The sequence below is a fragment of the Hippopotamus amphibius genome, chromosome 6 (genome assembly GCF_030028045.1).
Source record: "Hippopotamus amphibius kiboko isolate mHipAmp2 chromosome 6, mHipAmp2.hap2, whole genome shotgun sequence".
Classification (NCBI taxonomy): Eukaryota; Metazoa; Chordata; class Mammalia; order Artiodactyla; family Hippopotamidae; genus Hippopotamus; species Hippopotamus amphibius.
The window spans coordinates 169,098,290-169,117,497 of record NC_080191.1 but is presented as its reverse complement, the minus strand read 5'-3'; the positions used below and the strand labels follow the sequence as shown (position 1 = coordinate 169,117,497).

Genomic DNA, 19,208 nt, shown 5'->3' with positions numbered 1-19,208 from the left:
CAACATCAAAGAACCCAGTACCCCGATTAATAAAATGGGCGGAGGACCTGAGTAGACATTTTTCCAAAGAAGACAGACGGGTAGTCAGCAGGCACATGAAAAGATACTCACTGTCACTAGTTATCAGGGAAATGCAAATCAAAACCACAATGACATGTCACCTCACACTTGTCAGAATGGCTGTCATCTAAAAGATAGCAAGTAGCAAGCATTGGTGAGGATGTGGAGACAGGTGAATCCTTGTGTGCTGTTGATGGGAATATAAATTGGTACTGGCACTGTGGAAAACAGTATGGAAATTCCTCAACAAACGAAAAGTAGAACTGTCGTATGGTCCAGCAAGTTCACTCTTGGGTATTTAGCCAAAGAAAGCAAAAACACTGGTTAAAAAGGTTGTATGTAGCCCTGTGTTCTTTGCAGCTTATTCACAATAGGAGAGCTGTGGAAGCAACCTCAGTGCTTATCAATAGGTGAACGGGTAAAGAAGGTGTGATGTGTATCATATATGTATATATACAGTGGAATATTACTCAGCCATAAAAAAGAATGAAACCTTGCCATTTGTGACAACGTGGGTGGACCTAGAAGGTATTAAAGTTATTGTCAAATTTAAATGTAACAAAATTGATTCCTTGTGGTGTACAGTTTTATGTTTTGACAAATGCATATAGTTGGGTCTCCATACCTCAATCAAGATGCAGTTTCATTAACTGTACAAATACTCTTATTAACCCATTGTTAGTCAGCCTTTCCTCCCTCCCCCACCAATGTAAATTGCAGATTTCATCTCTATCCTTTAGTTCTGCCTTTTCCTAAATGTCATATAAATGGACTCATTCAGCTTGTAGCCTTTTGAATATGATTTATTTTACTTATCAAAGTGCATTGAGAGTCATCTATGTGATTACATGTATTAATAGTTCTTTGTTTTTTATTGCTGAGTAGTATTCCATTGTATACATACACTATAGTTTGTTTCTCCAAGGACATTTGGGTTGTGTCCAGTTTTTGGCAATTAGGATTGAAACTGCTAAAAAAACATTTGCGTGCAGATTTTGTGATAAACCGAAGTTTTCATTTCTCTTGGGCAAATACCTAGGATTGGGATTGCTGGTTTTATGTAAATGTAGCTTTAATTCTATAGGATATGGGAGGTTTTTCACTGTAGATTCTATTTCTTTAATTCTGTTTAGGTTTATTTTTGTTTTTTGGCCACGTCATGCGGCTTGTGAGATCTCAGTTCCCTGACCAGGGACTGAACCCGGGCCATGGCAGTAAAAACCCAGAATCCTAACCACTAGGCAACCAGGGAACTCTGTTTAGGTTTCTGATATCTTCTTTTTTATTTTATTTTATTAATTAATTAAATAATTTATTTTTTGGCTGTGTTAGGTCTTAGTTGTGGCACACGGGATCTTCATTGAGGCATGTGGGATCTTTCCTTGCAACGCACAGGCTTCTCTCTCGTGTGCGGGTTTTCTCTTCTCTAGTTGTGGCGTGCAGGCTCTAGGGCACATGGGCTCTGTAGTTGTGGTGTGCGAGCTTAGTTGCCCCATGGCATGTGGGATCTTAGTTCCCTGACCAAGGATCAAACCCTCATCCCCTGCATTGGAAGGTGGGTTCTTTACCACTGGACCACCAGGGAAGTCCCTGATATCTTCTTTTTTAAAAAATTTTTAATTGAAATATAGTTGATTTACAATGTTGTATTAGCTTCTGGTGTACAGCAAAGTGATTCAGTTATGTGTGTGTATATATATGTATTCTTTTTCATGTTCTTTTCCATTATGGTTTATTACAGAATATTGAATATAGTTCCCTGTGCTGTAGAGTAGGACCTTGTTGTTTATCCATCCTATATATAATGGTTTGCATCCACTAATTTGAAACTCTCAGTCCTTCCCTCTTCCACCTCCCTTCCCCTTTGGCAACCATAAGGCTATTCTCTATGTGAGTCTGTTTCACAGATAAAATCATTTGTGTTGTATTTTTGATTCTGCATATAAGTGATATCATATAATATTCGTCTTTCTTTGTCTGTCTTCACTTAGTGTGATCATCTCTTAAGTCCATCCATGTTGCTGCAGGTGGCATGATTTCATTCTTTTTTATGGCTGAGTAGTAGTATTCCGTTTATCTGTTCATCTGTCAGTGGACGTTAAGGTTGCTTCCATGTCTTGGCTGTTGTAGATAGTTCTTCCATAGAGTTTTCTCTGGACATATGCCTAGGAGTGGGATTGCTGGATCATATGGCAACACTGTTTTTAGGAACCTCCATGCTGTTTTCCATGGTGGCTGCACCAGTTTGCATTCCTGCCAACAATGTAGGAGAGTTCCCTTTTCTCCACACCCTCTCCGCTATTTATTATTTGTAGACTTTTTAATTATGGCCATTCTGTCTGGTATGAAGTGAGACCTCATTGTAGTTTTGATTTTCATTTCTCTAATAATTAGAGAAGTTGAGCATCTTTTCATGTACCTATTAACCATCTGTATGTTTTCTTTGGAGAAATGTATTTTTAGGTCTTCTGCCCAGTTTTTGATTGGGTTGTTTGTTTTTTTGTTATTGAATTTTATGAGCTATTTGTGTATTTTGGAAATTAAGCCCTTGTCAGTCACATCATTTGCAAATTTTTTCTCCCAGTCTGTAGGTTTGTCTTTTCATTTTGTCCATGGTTTCCTTTGCTATTCAAAAGCTTATAAGTTTGATCAGATCCCATTTGCTTTTTTTTTTTTTTTTTTTTTTGCTTTTATTTCTATTGCCTTGGGAAACTGAACTAAGAAAACATTGCTACAATTGAGCTTAGTTTTTGTCTTTCAAAGAGCTTACCCATCTCATCTATCAAATTTTTTGGCGTAAAATTTTGTTTCCCAGCTCCCCTAATTATCCTTTTTGAGTATCTGTAGAATCTGTGGTGAAGTCATCTCTCTCCTTCTTGTTGTATGAAATTTGTGTCTTCTTTTTTCCTCATCACTTTGGTTGTGGGTTTATCTAATTTAGATCTTCTTAAAGAACTAGCTTTAAGTTTCATTGGGTTTGGCTGTTGATTTTGTTTTCTGTTTAGTTGCCTTCCAATCTGATCTTTATTGTTCCCTTTCTTATGCTTAATTTGAGTTTAATACTTTGGGATTAACATAATACAAAACGTTTTTCTTTTGGAAGTGAAACTGATAGGTTTTTAAACCCCTGTACTCAATCCAGATTTTGTGTGTGTGTGTGTGTGTGTGAGTGAGTGAGTGATTTAGGCAAGGACGTAAGACTTTGCTAATAGCAAGATCCCATAGAGATTGAATTATTTTGGTACTGCTTTTGGCTAATTGAAGGACAGAGGATTTTCTTTTTGTTTTGAATATTGATTTTTCTGCCTGTTAATCTGACATGTGTTTCAAATTCTGAATGAAGTACATCTTTAAATTATGAAAGTACTTGGAATTCCTGTGCTAAGCCCTGTGAGATTTACCACACACAGAGTTAAATATGTGGCATCCGTTAAGTGGGGTAAAGTATTGTCATGAGAAATAAAATTTTATTCTTCTCTTTAATCTCAGCAGTAATTTAACCCTGAAGGGCTATTTAATATTTACTTGAATTCAGAATGTAAGGCATTTAAATCCACAGGTCTTCCCAAATGAGAAACCTCTAACTAAGGTATAAGGCAGTTCTAGAGTTGTTTTCATTTGTTGTGTTTTAATATATTAGAGTTAAGAAATTTCTGTGGTGGAAAGAGTAGAATTTGTATTACTCTTTTAGGTTGTCTTCCAAAGCCTGAATTAGAATCAAGGAAATAAATTGCTCTACTGATTGAACATTGTATGTAAATATCAATGCACATTTGATTTCCTCTGTAAATAGAAGTAATTTTATTTTTTAAACAGGTGAAATTGGCTTGAAAATCAGTTTGTTTCTTTTTTAAATATATATTTCTTATGCACTGTTCAGTAAGAAATGTAGGTGTTATTAGAATTGGAATGTTGTTGGAGGGATGTAATATTTACAGAACTACATGAAAATTATTTTCTTTGTTTACTTTTCTAATTGTTTAATGTTTCTTCTTTTGTTTTAGATCCTATTTGATCAAACTCAAAGATCAATTAAGGCACAGCTTCAGAACTTTGTTAAAGAGTAAGTGAATTGCAGTGAAAAGAAAAGAAAAGCAACCAGTGAATGATTGCATTGGGGAGTTGGTATCTTTTGAGAGAACTTAGAGCCATGACTTAGTGAAAATATGGGAGTTTTTATTTGTTTTTTGCTTTGTGAAATTTATATTGCATTTCTTCCTGAATTACTCTGTAAAGGAATCAGACTTCATGCCATTCAGTGAATCATTTATACTATGAAATTTGTGTTCAAGATATATGGCTCAAATTGTTACAGATGAAAACAATTTTTTAATGTGAATAAATGGTCTAATGGTCTTTAAAAATCGAAGCAGATCCTAAAAGTGGTTGAAATACTATCAGTTATTCTGGTTGTCTCAGTATGGTATTTTCTTTGTAGAGAAGATAATAGAAATATGAGAATGAGTAATGAAGGTGCATAATAAGTAATGAAAGCAAACCTTTTGTGTCACATTCATTACATTTTTATGTGAAATAAAATGAAACTAGAAATAAAAAAAGAAATCTGAGCTTTTCAGGTAGGAACGTTTTCCTTTTCCACATTAATAATTTCAGTTTCGGTTTTTTAAGTCCTGACTGAGAATATATTAAATTACAGGTGAAGTTGATTATGTTATAGTATTCAGATGTTACAGGCTATAAATAGTGGTAGATCTCATGAACATAATGCACTTCTGTTTTAGTAGGTTAGAATTTGTTGTCCTGGAAGTGATGTCTTGCAGATTGTGGATAAATTACTTCATAATAGACTAATATTCAAAATGTCCTTGTAGCGTGTATACATGAAAGTTTATGGCTTCTTATAAAGAGAAGAGTTTAAAGTCTTTGCTAGGTATACTTTATTACTATTGTTATTATTTTAAAGTCAATTGTTTTTAAGTTACTTTGCTTAATTCCTTGGTAGAAAAAATAAAAGCAGAAGGGGGTGTTATGTATTTATTACCTAAGATCATCAATGAATTGAGGTTCAGATTCTTAGACTGTTTGAAATGGATACTGTTACTGTTTTCTGGTACATAATTCTTTTAGAAAGCATCATGTCTGTGTGTTCTAAGAATATATTCATGCCCTTTGGCCTACTAATTTTCTTCAACAAGAAATGAATGTTGTTTCTTAAAGTGTGGTCTGTAGACTAGTCATAACAGTGAAATCAAGGGCATGTCTTAAGAAAATCCCTCAGATTTCTAGGGCTTATCCCCAAAACATGAAGAATTGTAATTTCTGGGAGAGGATCCTTGGAACTTGCATTTTAAACAAGTTCCCTATGGTATATATTTAATAGTAGTGTTTAAAAATCATTTGGTTAAAAGTTGATACGTGTCCCTGAATTTGTCTTTAGAAAAAACAGATTAACTCTGCCTTTTATGTTTCTGTCATGTTTATTTGATAATTTATTTCCACTTCAAATTGTATAGAGTTAAGCAAGGAAATGCTAGCTGACTATATCAGGAGTAATATGTACTCATAAACTAATATATATATTAGTTAGAAGAACTATTGCATATCATTGCAGATAAATAAGTAGAGGAACATAAGAATTAAATTCTAGATGTTATTTTGGTGAAGTTTTTCATCAAGAAAATTTTATGGAAGTTTCACTATTTTAATTTTTTTAGGGATCTTAGAAAATTCAAAGATGCCAAGAAGCAGTTTGAAAAAGTCAGTGAAGAAAAAGAAAATGCATTAGTAAAAAATGCTCAAGTACAAAGAAACAAACAGCACGAAGTTGAAGAAGCCACAAACATTCTGACAGCAACAAGAAAATGTTTTCGACACATAGCCCTAGATTACGTACTTCAGGTATGTTTATTATGTTTTCAAAAAATGCTTACTAATGTTATTACTTTTGAGTGATTGCACTGAAGGGGATAAATGCTACTACTTCTTTTAGTTCAAAATTAAGCCATGATCTTTTGTGAAAAATTTTCATGTGTGTGAGTGTCTGTCCTGTGTATGCACTATGTGTGTGTGTGGATGTGTATACCTTTAGTTCTGATTTCTTCCCCTGTTCACTTAACGTTATGCTTTCCCCCTTTCTAAAATGTCATGAAAAGCATTATTAATTGATGTACTTTATTCTGTGGACATGCTGTGTCAATTTAATTAATATCCAATTATTAGATATAGTGTTGCCAATTTTTGCTGGCAATAGTGAAAATATAATTTTCAGTAATTGTAAATGATAATAACATCTTTGTTTACGAATCTTTTGCCACATTTCTGATTATTTCTTTAGAGTAGATTCTTAGAGGTGCAAAGGCTCACTGTATTGCCAAATGAAAACTATTTCTAGAAATAATGTTCTTATATTTGCATTAGATGCTTTTTTTTTATACATTTATTTATTTTATTGGCTGAGTTGGGTCTTCATTGTTGCACGCGAGCTTTCTCTAGTTGCGGCGAGTGAGGGCTACTCTTCATTGTGGTGCGCAGGCTTCTCATTGTGGTGGCTTCTCTTGCTGTGGAGCACAGGCTCTAGGTGTGTGGGCTTCAGTAGTTGCAGCATGTGGGCTCAGTCGTTCTGGCTCGAGGTTTCTAGAGCGCAGGCTCAGTAGTTGTGACACACCGGCTTAGTTGCTTCGTGGCATATGGGATCTTCCCAGCCTAGGGCTCAAACCCATGTCCCCTGCATTGGTAAGCAGATTCTTAACCACTGTGCCACCAGGGAAGGCCTAGGTGCTGCTCTTTAAAAGTAGAGATCTATATTTGGTTAAGTTGCCAGGTGATCAGGGACAGGGGAGTCCCCGTAGATTGTTGACTTAACAGTGGTCACAGAGTTTTTCTTAAAAAAATACTTAAGTAACCATGTTGCAAATTAGTGATTAAAAACTCAGATAACTTTGCAAAAACAGTAGAAAATGACTTTAAGATTTTTTTCTATTAAGTTTGTATTCAGTAAGTGGGAAGTTAAATATTAAAAAATGAAGTACACCATTTATTAATGAAAGGCTTCTAGGATGGAGTAGTCTGTATTTCCTATCTCCTCTTACCTACCTCACATTTATACCACTTCCTGCAGTACCATGATTACTGAGTCTGCCTACCCCATTCTACCGAAATGGCTCATGTTAAGGTCTTATTCATTAAATATATTTTGCTTTTTAACCAACTTGACTATTGTGTTTCACTGAAATAGTAGACAACGCTCCTCTTGAAACATACTTTTATCTTGATGTGTCTTAAACCACTTGTAGGTTGTCATCTTAATTTCTGTTTCTTTTCAGTTTCTACCTTGGGTTTCTCTCCTTTGTCTACCTTTTCAGTCTCTCTTTTAGGATTCCATCTTTGGTCTTCCTGTTTTCTGATTTTATGATTTCCCTTACAGTTTCATCATGCCCTTTGCTTGAATTACCACAATATATAGATGACAAAATCTGTTTTTTCTCAGAAGCACCTCATTCCTTTTGTGTCCAAAACTGAAATCTGTCTTCTTCTCAAATGGCTTCTTATTGCTGTTACCAAACTGGGTGGTGTTACCCTCTTAATCACAGAAGTGAGAACTGGAGAATCATATCAGGTATGATTCTTAGCTACTGTATCTAATAATCGAAATTGCCTTGGAAAGTTCTACGTACCCCTGAAATCTGTTCTTTCTCATTCTGCTGTGGCCCCAACTCCAGTTCTTTCTGTTTCTTATCTGGAGTATTAAGATGTTCTCATAGAAATTGGTCTTTCTTGCATTGCTTTTAACCTGCCCATTAGCAGTTCATCCTCTGTTCTGTGGTCAGAATTACTCACATTTCTCCAGGCAGAATGAATCATCCTTGTCTCTGTTTCCTCTGTGCTGCCGTATTATTGCCATACACATTGCTGTTAGAGCACTTATCTGATTTATTCTAATTATTTATTTATATGTCTTTCCTACTCCTAGATTATATCCCTTCCCTCTAGTCCAGTGGTTGGAAAATAGATAGGTAATGTCTTTTGAAAGAGTGAATGGCTTAATTTTAAATTTTATTTGGGGAAGGGGGAAGTTAGCTGAAATATTCATTATTTTCAAATTTATACATTGTAAACTATCCGTTTCCTTTGGTGTTCAGCTAATAGTTTTAAGTTAGGACCTCACCTCTCTTATAACTATTAGTTTGTTTGATTTTTCTAATGAGAACTGTTGTATTATTTTATTAACTGGCTAAAGTGTCTATTTTAGAGAATAGTAAGTAATAAATATTCAAATTCACAGTTTGTCATGCTTTAGCTTCTCTAGATATTTGAATATACTTTTGTTTTTTCAAGTGTATAGTGTTTTTCACTGTCAAACAGAGACATTTTTAACATTTTTATAAGCTTTTACTTAGAGTATTTGAAAGGTAATATTTTAGTTCTGAAAACTGAATAGACCTTGAAACAGACAGGCAGAAGAAACTAGTGCTTAGGTAAACAAAGTTATTAGGTTTTTCTTGGTCTCTTTGTTTTCTGGTCAGTGCTTTAAAATTATAAAACAACAGGCAGAATATTCAGTGGAAAGGACATATTAAAAAGATAGATTATTCTGTAATCTTTTGGAAATTTTAGCAGAGAGTGAATGATTGTTTTCTTGTATAAACATTTTATTTCATTAAGCTGATATATAATAACAGACCAAAATAAAAGGCTTGTTGTGAATTTCTAGAGTTGGGAAGATACCACAAAAGGCAACTTTTATCATTACTGGTCTTTCAGTAGTTTAGTCTAATTAAAATATTTATTTAAGATTCATTAATTTGTTTAACAAACATTTACTGAGTGCTTAATATATACAACTTGCAGAATACAACTGGGAATAAGGCAGGACCTTGACCTCATGGAGCTTATGTTTTACCTGGCGAAAAGACGTAATAAATAAAATACAAAGTAGTTATGAATACTGTAAAGAAAATAAATAGGGTTGGTGTACTAAAGAGTGCTTAAAGGCTTACTTTAGACCTTTATGAGGAGATAGTATTTAAGCTGGGGCCTGATGGGTAAGAACCGTAAGCCCATCTTGGCTAAAAATCATGACATGAAGACAGAACAAATAGTTTGAAGGCATTGAGGTGGGAGTACTCTTGGGTTGTGGTTGGAGCACAGAAAAGGGGAAGGTACTGTAGTAGAAAATTAGGTTGGAGAGGTAGCAGGAGCCTCTTCCCAAAGGGCCTTGTAGGTTATAGTAGGGAGTTGGAAGGCTTTAAGATAGATGTACATGATCTTTTTTATTGTTTGAAAAGATCACTCTGGTTGCTGTGTGGAGAATGAAGTGTCAGGAGTCAAGAGCAGAAGCAGACTAGTTCATAGACTACTGTAGCAGTCAGGAAAAGATATGATGATGGTTGGTGGTAGTGGGAAAAGTGATGAAGATTTGTATTAAAGATGTATGTTAAAAGAGCAATTAGATAAGAAGAGTGGAGAAAAGATGGAATTCTAAGAAATTCAAAAGTTTATCAAGGTGATAGTTTTTATCAGTACAATACAGTTTTATGATTTAACATGGCCAGTTTTTCTTTGAGTTGAAAAATGCATGAAAGTTTTGTTGGTATGTTTGTCTTAACTGTTTTTGCAAAAAGCAGGTCAAATGGTGAAAAAGTTGAACTTTGTTTTCATTTACTTTTTCTGGAAAAGTGTTAAAGCATTAGAATAAGCAAATTTTACAATACTGCCTTTTGGATTAGTTTTTAAAATAATGCATAGGTGATTAACCAAGTGTGTTTTCCCTCAGATTAATGTCCTTCAATCAAAAAGGAGATCAGAAATCCTGAAATCAGTAAGATTTATTTATTTATTGATTACTGAAATTATGTTCTGTTATTTTAATATGAAGTTAAAAGTATGTATTTGTGTTTAAAATAGCACCATATATGTGTGTATATATGTATATGTGTATTTATTTATTGACTTATTTATTTATTCCAGGTTCATAATTAATCTTACTTCTTCATGATGTTTTTGTAATTCTTGTATGTCACCCACTTTTTTTGGTCTCCTTTATATTATAGTTATTTATGTGTGTCTCATCTATTAATACACTGTAAGATCCTTATGGCAGACATTTAAATAATTTGAGATTAGGGCATTCATAAATAGTGTCATTTTATAGAAATTTTCCCTGAGGGTTGTTGATGGTGTATCAGCTTTTTGGAGTGCAGGTAGAAAACAGAAGAGATCAAATCTGAAGGATGACATGGCAACAGTGATTTTTTTATTTGCCCATTTTTTGTCTTAAACCTAACAAAGAGGTGGGCAGAGGACTCTTTTATATTTTGAGAACCTTAGAAATAATTTCTTAGCTCTGATTTTGTTCACTGAAGTTTTTTTTTCCTTTTTTCTCAAAGGGTCTACTGAAATTACTTTTGATCCTGTCCCCACCTAGCTTTTCCCCAAATTCTCTGTTAATATTTTATGTTATTTCTTATCAGATGAGTACATTATACTTCCTGTTTACCTCCACCTCCTTTTCCAGTTTGAGAGTAGTATGTGTTAATTGTAGCAAACTGGAAGATAAAATATATGAAGGAAAAATAAAAATCCTTACAAATGGTACTACCAAGAGAGAACCACTGTTAATATCTTGGTGTAATCTTTGTCTTTTCTCTTTGGGGGTGTGTGTGTGCACGTGCCTGTTTGTGTGTGTATGTGAATATGTATATACGCCTTTTAAAAGTACATTTAATTTTTTAAAACAAAATAGGAATCATTACTACACACTGTTCTATAATTTTCTTTTTTCACTAATGCATTCCGAACATCATCATGTGTCATTAAATATTTTTTTATTTAACAATGACTTTTGTGGCCAGGTAGAATTCTACTATGTGAATATAGTAGGGGTGAACAAACATTTTTTTTGAAGGGCCAGGTAGCAAATATATTAGGTTTTGGAGGCCATGTGGTCTGTGTTGCAACTACTCAGCTGTGCTATTGTAATGAGAAAGCAGTCATAGACAATATGTAAATGAATGGCATGACTGTTCTAATAAAACTTTTTTGTGAACATGGAAGTTTGAATTTTATATACTTTTCATGTGTCATGAATTTCACGTCTTATTTTCATTGTCTTTAACCATTTAAAAAGGCAGAAACCATTGTTAGCCCATAGGCCATCCAAAAATAGGTGATGGGGCTGGATGTAGTTCGTAGGTCACAGTTTGCTGACCTTGAATATACCGTAAGTTAACTTTACCCATGAATGGATTTTAAAGTAACTTCCCTGTTTTTGACGTAAGTGTAGCATTATAGTGACCACCCTGGTGAATAATATGATTATTTCCTTTGGATGGATTGACACAAGAGATTACTTAGTCAAAGGGTTTAAGCATTTATTGAGACTTTTAAAAAATAACGTCAAATATTAAGGGTTACACAAAATTTCCACTTATAAGTGTGTGAGAGAGAACATTCTCCCACGTATTACCAATACTGGGTCCTGCAGTCTACTCACAGTTTGGTAGGTAGAAGATGTCATCTCCCTGTTTAATTCTGGGTTTCTTTGATACAAGTGAGCATGAATGTCCCCCCCCCCCCTTTTATTTTCTTGGTCACTTATGTTCTCTCTCTGTCCTTTGTCTCTTTTTCTGTTGGAGTCTTCATGTTTTTCATATTGATGTGTAACATCTCTTACCTATTAGGACTATTAACCCTTCGTCATATGTTTTTCCCTAGTTTATTATTAATCTTCTAATATGCTTACTCTGTGTTTTGATGTGCAGGCATATTTTATGTTTTTATGTACTTGTAACTATTAATCGCTCCCTTTCTCTTTTTTAAAAAAATATATTTGGTGTTTTTTTAAATCACATTCACAAAGTTGTACAACTGGCGTTATCTAATTCCAGAATCATCTTTCAGTGAGCTTTGTCCTTTTACCATTGTATTTTTTTTATTGGTTTTTCTCTTCCAAAAAAATTTCTTTGGAAGAATTCTTGAGTATTAAGGACTTTAGAGCCTATTTTAGATTTTAGAGAATTAAACAGATGTCTCTTCTTGCTAAAAATAACATGGATGTTTGGAGGATTCTTTTAGTATTGTGATTGAATTATTTAATTCCCTCTCATATAAGAACTAATAAAAATAAGTGTTTTTCCTCTCATGAATAGGTAAAACATAGGAAAACTTAGAAAAAAATCTTAACCCATTAATGACATTTTTGGAATTTTGGAATGAATATGACAGAATCTCCATATTGACAAAGTCGGTTGCCTCATTTTAGTTTACTGTCTTGAGAAAAAAAATGAGCATTCCCTTATTTCATGTTGTACTTAGTGTTCTATAGGTTGTAAAGTGTTTGTGATTGTTTATTTTGAGAGCTTCATATGTCCCCTTCTAATCTTTTAATGTTTTGTTTGTAATTTAAGGTTTTGCCAGTGAGTTTTGTTGAAAAAAATGCGTAGATATTTTATGATGTTCCTGGGAAGATGGTGAAGCTACTGAAAACTTGATTCTTTGAATCACTGCAGTATAAATTTGCAGATGTTTTTGAAATACTTTTATAAGAAAAATGAGTCAGCTTAATTTTGAATAGGCTTGACATTTTGGGCTCTGGTGGAATAATTTTTAAACAATAGATAGGATCAGAGTTTTTTTTTAATTTCAGAATATTTATCTGAGAATTGGTTTTAAAATGCTAACCATTTTTTCCTCCTGTTAGATGTTATCCTTTATGTATGCCCATTTGGCTTTCTTTCATCAAGGATATGATCTATTTAGTGAACTTGGGCCCTACATGAAGGATCTTGGTGCACAGGTAATGTACTGTACTTCTTGATTATGTGTTATGTACCAATATCTGTATTTTTAAAAATTGAGATTATAATTTACATATAACATTTTTGTTTCAGGTGTACAACATAATAATTCAATATATGTATTACTATAAAATGATTATCACAGTATGTCTAGTTAGCATCCACCCTAAATAGTTATACTTTTTTTTTTAATCTGATAAAAACTTGTAAGATCTACTCTCTTAGCAACTTTCAGATATACAATACAGTATTAACTGCAGACACCATGTTATCTGTTACATCCTCAGGACTTGTTTATTTTATAACTGGAAGTTATACCTTTTGTATAACTTGTTAAACGTTGTACCTTTTGACCCCACTCACCTGTTTTTGCCCACCTCTAGCGACCTCCAATCTGTTCTTTCTATGAGTTCTTCTTCTTTTTTTTTTTTTAATTTCACATATCAGTGAGATCCCACAGTAGCTGTCTTTCTCTGACTTACTCCAGTTAGTGTCATGCCCTCAGGATCCATCCATGTTGTTGCAGAAGGCAGGGTTTCCCTTTTCTATGGCTGAGTAATATTCCGTTGTATATGTACACCACATTTTAAAGTCCATCTGTGGGCCCTTAGGTTATCTCCATGTCCTGGCTAAGTAATGCTGCAGTGAATGTGGGGAGGCAGAGATCTTTTCGAGTTAGTGTCTTCATTTCCTTCAGGTAAATACCCAGAAATGGAGTTGCTGGATCATATAGTAGTTCTATTTTTAATTTTTTTAGGAACCTCCATACTGTTTTTTGTAGTGGCTGCACCATTTTCATTCTCACTAGCAATGCACAAGGGTTCCCTTTTCTCCCCATCCTTTATGTATGTACTTCTACAAAGTCTTCTTTTGTCTTTGATGACAGCCATTCTAACAGGTGTGAGGTGGTATCTCTTTGTGGTTTTGATTTGCATGTCCTTCATGATTTAGTGACATTGAGTACCTTTGACCCCTTGTTGGCCATCTGTATGCCTTCTGTGGGAAAATGTCTGTTTATATCCTCTGCCTGTTTTTTTTTATTTTTTATTTTTTTGGGGGTACACCAGGTTCAATCATCTGTTTTTATACACATATCCCCGTATTTCCTCCCTTCCTTGACTCCCCCCCGCCTCGAGTCCCCCCCACCCTCCCCGCCCCAGTCCTCTAAGGCATCTTCTGTCCTCGAGTTGGACTCCCTTTGTTATACAACAACTTCCCACTGACTATTTTACAGTTGGTAGTATATATATGTCTGTGCTACTCTCTCGCTTCGTCTCAGTTTCCCCCTCACCTCCCGCCCCCTCCCATACCTCGAGTTCTCCAGTCCATTCTCTGTATCTGCGTCCTTGTTCTTGTCACTGAGTTCATCAGTACCATTTTTAGATTCCGTATATGTGAGTTAGCATACAATATTTGTCCTTCTCTTTCTGACTTACTTCACTCTGTGACAGATTGTAGTTCTATCCACCTCATTACATATAGCTCCATCTCATCCCTTTTTATAGCTGAGTAATATTCCATTGTATATATATGCCACATCTTCTGTATCCATTCATTTGTTGATGGGCATTTAGGTTGCTTCCATGTCCTGGCCTCTGCCTGTTTTTAATTGGATCTTTTGTTGTTGTTGTTAGTGAGTTGTTTGAGTTCTTTATATATTTTAGACATTAACCTCTTTTCAAATATATGATTTTTAAATATTTTCTACCATTTGGTAGGTTGCCTTTTCATCTTGCTGATATTTCCTTTGCTGTGCAGAAGCTTTTTAGTTTGATGTAGTTTGACTTGTTCATTTTTCCTTTTGTTATCTTTCTTCTAGTATCTGTATTTTTAAAGAGATTTAGCATATTGGAAAATTTGACATTTAACTTATTTAATGAAGAAGTTTGGTGCTATCAGAGATTAATGGGTTAAATGTGTAACCAAAAATGAGATTAAAGTTAAAGAAAATGTTATAGATAATATATGAGGGTACTGAAGAGAAGAATTTTGAAACAGTATGTTTGTTTTACAGTATACATAGCTGGGTTTATTGTTTTGTATCTTACATTTGGATTATTGAGTTACTCTCCTAATTGGTATTTTATTTGAGTTACAGCTCTTTTTTTTTTTTTTTTTTAATTTATTTATTTATTTATTTTTTATTTGGCTGCACCAGGTTACAGCTCTTTTTTTTATTTTCAAAGAAGTTTGCATTTTGCTATTTTGAATAACAAAATTTTAGAATCTTATGACTATAGAACTCTTGGGAGCTTTTTCATTTTATACACACACATACACATGCATGAATTATATATAAGAATATTATATAGAAATTTTATTATATCCAAATTATTTATTGATATCTAATCAAAACTTTGTTAGATCTATTCCTGGCCATTTTTTTTGTTGTTGACTGGTGAGTTTTCTGGATTTCTGCCAATTTTCAGTTGATTTTCTTTTCCAAAGTGGTTCAGGTTACTTTTTGAGGAGAGGGGATTAAGGAAAATGGGGAAAAGGTAAGCGCAGAATGAGAATTGCATTCATTGACCAAAAATAAATATGGTGCATGCACGTGTGTGTGTGTGTGTGTGTGTGTGTGTGTGTGTGGATGGTGCTGGAGAAAGATGGTGTGCAGACCATATTCTATGAATGACAGAAATGCTCTTCCCTGCCTTTACGGAACTTAATCTATTGGAAGAGAAAAACAAGTCACTACACTTCAGTCTCTGTGCTGAGTGCCCTGTCTGGGTATATAAATTGAGATTAGATTTGTTTGCATGTGAGAAAAGTAGAAATAGTAGGAATTTTAAGAAGAAAAAATTTTATTTCTTCTATGTAAAATCAAAGGCCTAGTATGGTGGTCACTTAATCTGTAGGGACCCAGGCTTATTTGAATCTTGGGGGCTGCCTTCTACTGCACTTCAGTCAGAATGTATGAAAAACATTTATGTGCCATTCAGTTGAAGGCTGTAAAACCAGGGCATAATGGTTATTCCACTCATTCAGTATAAGAAACTATTGAGGACAACATTTTCCTAGTGCAGCATTACCCGTTAAATCAATGCGACATGTTACTAAGGTATGTGTGCGTTAGATCCTGAAGTGGAGTAGTATAGTTACCATCTAAAGAAAATATTCTATAGTAGTGACAGTTCTCTTTCAGTATGTTTTCTTTGGTCCTTTATTAGAATTCAGTGATATTAAGATTCTGTGGCCAGAATTAGTCTCCTATAGAAAATAAAAACACCGTAGAGAGTGGATAAAGGATCACATAGTCTTTTAAGAAGGCTTTTTTCTGTTTGGTTTTTAAAGAATATCAGTGAAAACATGTGGACATTTAATACTTTATCTTTCTCCATAGTCTGTTGATATTTACATTTTTATTTATTCATTTACCACACATTAGTCAGTTCGAGGTGATGGGTGTTCAGAGATGAAATGACATACATCACAGTTTAGAAGAGTAAACCCACATAATGGAGTATTTTATAACCCAGTTGTTTGTTACTTCAGCAAAGAGGAGCTCAAGAAGCCAGTGCTTTTGTCATAATACTGGAAATCAGATATTTCTTTTCTCATGGAAAGGATCAAGAAAGAAATGGGATTTTATGATTTAATAAGTTTTTAAATTTTTTTTCTTAAAGAATCTTAAAAGTTGGTGATTTTATACCCTGATCTAATGAATGGTTTCTTTCCTATTCTATTCTGTTCTGTCCTGTCCTGTCCTATTCTGTTTCCTTCCTTCCTTCCTTCCTTCCTTCCTTCCTTTCTCTCATTTACTTTCTCTTTTATCTGTTGAAGTGTTTTTTTTTACCTTTTAGATTTTATTATATTAGGATGCCAACTTGAAAACATCATGCATCTTGAGTAATTGAAAGTGTCTGTTACATTGAACTTGTGAGAGCTGGCACACACTAGCCTAAGCTGCTACTTTTGCTGTCTGGGAAGAAAAATCCCCAGTGTATCTTCTTTCTGTCTTTGATAGTGACTGCCAGAAGTGCTGAGTGCGTCAGCAGGCAGCTTAATCTAGAGCCATTCTCCTTAACTCAAGGAGTGAACATGTTATCACCAGTGTGCCCTGGACAAGGCCACCTGTCACAATTGCTTGGCACCATGATTGTTCTTAGAAACGTTTTCCTTAGAGGAGTTATAGACATTCTCAAAGAGGATATGATACCAGACACTTTAAAGTTGTAGCCAAAATGCCTTTGTAGGTAAACTTAAATTGACTGACTTATTTGGAATGTGATTTTTGAAAAATAATCATGTCTTTCTTTAACTTTTAAGTCTCTATAATTTACTCCTTTTCTCCTTTTATAGTTGGATCGACTGGTTGTGGATGCAGCAAAGGAGAAAAGAGAAATGGAGCAAAAACATTCCACCATTCAGCAAAAGGTACTGGAGGGGAGAAGTTAAAGGAAGTTAATTCCCATTTTACACAATTTCTTGATGATTGGTTTCAGCAAGATTTCATTGTGTTGGCACAAATCCTTTGAGTTGCTTTAATAATTGAATTGTATAGATAAATCCCTCCTTGTTTTGTAAAAAAATAAAATGTTTTTCCACTGTCCAGGTATGCATTTTATTATTCTTGTATATCAAAATATTTGAAAGCCATGCTCTTGAACCAGTGTATAAAAACATCAGTCTCTTAGAGCCTTAAAAGTGGCCCTTAGAGTTTAAAATGCTACTTATAGTCCCAGTTAGCATATCAGCAACCCCCTGTAAAAATGTGTGTGGGGGGGTGGGTAGGTGGAGATGGGCAGGGATTGGAGAACACCGTAGCATCAGTGTGTGTGTTTGGTACTAGAAGTTTCCAGCTGCAGTCACTCTAAGACAGCACTTCCCCTCTCAGATGATGCCAAAATTTCACTTGCATTTCTTGTTAATTTGCCTAAGCCTAGCTAAACTAATATTTGAAAAACATATATTTAAAAATAAAGATTTAAATGCGAAGCCAGTTTTTATTTCTGTGTGCTAAAAGCTTTGAATATAATATACTTGGAACTCAGTCTAATAATATTTTATCTTATATAGTCATTGATTTTTTTTGTGTGTGTAGTAATTTGAAAATAAAAGGAGAGAACAGGAGGTTGAATGTATGTAAAAAGTATGAAAAAAGATGTCTTCTGTACTCATCTGGCAGGAGAGATACCATCATCACGAAGGTGGTTTTTCCAGGGTGAGGCTTATCCATCCCACTCTTGCGATTTCCCCAAATATGGGAAACTTGATAGCATAATTTTTGGTTGTGGGGGACTGCTATCACACTTTCCCCTAAAAACATACACACACACAAAAACCTTCTAGCATTGCTTTGAGAAATCTATTCTCTTGGTATTGAGCAGTCAAATCAACTTTTGTTATGGTTTATTTAGCATTTCAAATAACCAGTAAACTAGATCTGATGTAGATGTCAGTGGAAAAAAGTGAAATTGAAATCAGTAATAAAAATAAGGAACATTTTATTGATGATGGGTTTGTTAATACTCAAAGAGAAACAAATTTTAAAAAGGGGAAGATTTCCTACCAGATCATGTTTAATTCTTTACTTCTAGTTATAGTCAGGTAAGACTACCCCCATGTTTTATTTTGTTTAAAGTTAGTACCACTTTTGGTTGGATAACTTGTTTTAATGACATTACCATGGAAAGATTTTTAAGAATTAGGACCAATTATTTTTAATTAAAATAAGAGGTCTTGATATTTAGAAACATGTGACTGTTTAAACTGAATTATGTAATGAATATTATGCATTTTTTAATATCTTCCCCTATTGTATAAACAGCTCAATGTTGTACCAAATATCCAAGAGTAGTAGATTGTTAAATCTGATTAATTTATTTGATTTTAAATAATTGTCAGTTATTGTTTCCCTTAAAGAGAGTAATGCTGTTTTTGCTCATTAGGAATACTTACCTTTTTTTTTTTTTTGCCCTTAAATGCTGACACAAGGCTGCATTACAGGTAAAAAAAAAAAAAGAAAAAAAGAAAGGAAACAAAAAGATCCAGTCAAACTAAAAATTAAGGAAAAGTATGTCTAATGTAATGATTTAGATTTTTCAAGAATTGAAATTGATCAGTTGAGCAAACAGTGTTGCTGTGCATATGTATTCACGCGCATGCCTTTTGGGTCTGTGCACACGGTTCTCATGGATTTACACCTGCGAGTAACACTGCTGGGCCAGAGGGTGTGTATGTATGTTCCGTGTCAGCAGATAATGCTCAGTTGTTCCTCAAAGTGCTCCACTGTTCCTGGGGAGCAGCGCTGTGTGACAGGGCCCATTGCGCCTTGCCCCCTCGTCATACTGTGAGAGTTTTACATTCTCGGCCTATTTTGGTGGGTAGATATTGACATCTTGTGGTTTCAATTTATGCTTTAAGTCACTAATGACCTTCTCCTAAGTCTGT

The 19,208-nt window shown here is 34.3% G+C and overlaps 1 protein-coding gene, 1 long non-coding RNA gene and 1 pseudogene across 3 annotated transcripts in view; 2 read left to right on the top strand and 1 right to left on the bottom strand.

Moving 5' to 3' along the window:
- The window catches only part of LOC130855311 (uncharacterized), a 70,053-nt gene that overhangs the window by 4,715 nt on the left and 46,130 nt on the right, over positions 1–19,208 (bottom strand). The gene's annotated exons all lie outside the window — the stretch shown is intronic.
- The window catches only part of ACAP2 (ArfGAP with coiled-coil, ankyrin repeat and PH domains 2), a 144,289-nt gene that overhangs the window by 84,277 nt on the left and 40,804 nt on the right, over positions 1–19,208 (top strand). For both annotated transcript variants that reach the window (XM_057738754.1, XM_057738753.1), the window contains exons 5-9: positions 4,065–4,123; positions 5,736–5,919; positions 9,794–9,838; positions 12,719–12,814; positions 17,118–17,192. In XM_057738754.1, the coding sequence (XP_057594737.1) occupies positions 4,065–4,123; positions 5,736–5,919; positions 9,794–9,838; positions 12,719–12,814; positions 17,118–17,192 (459 nt within the window). The remainder of the gene's footprint in view (positions 1–4,064; positions 4,124–5,735; positions 5,920–9,793; positions 9,839–12,718; positions 12,815–17,117; positions 17,193–19,208) is intronic.
- On the top strand, positions 17,929–18,077 carry LOC130856223 (U1 spliceosomal RNA; annotated as a pseudogene).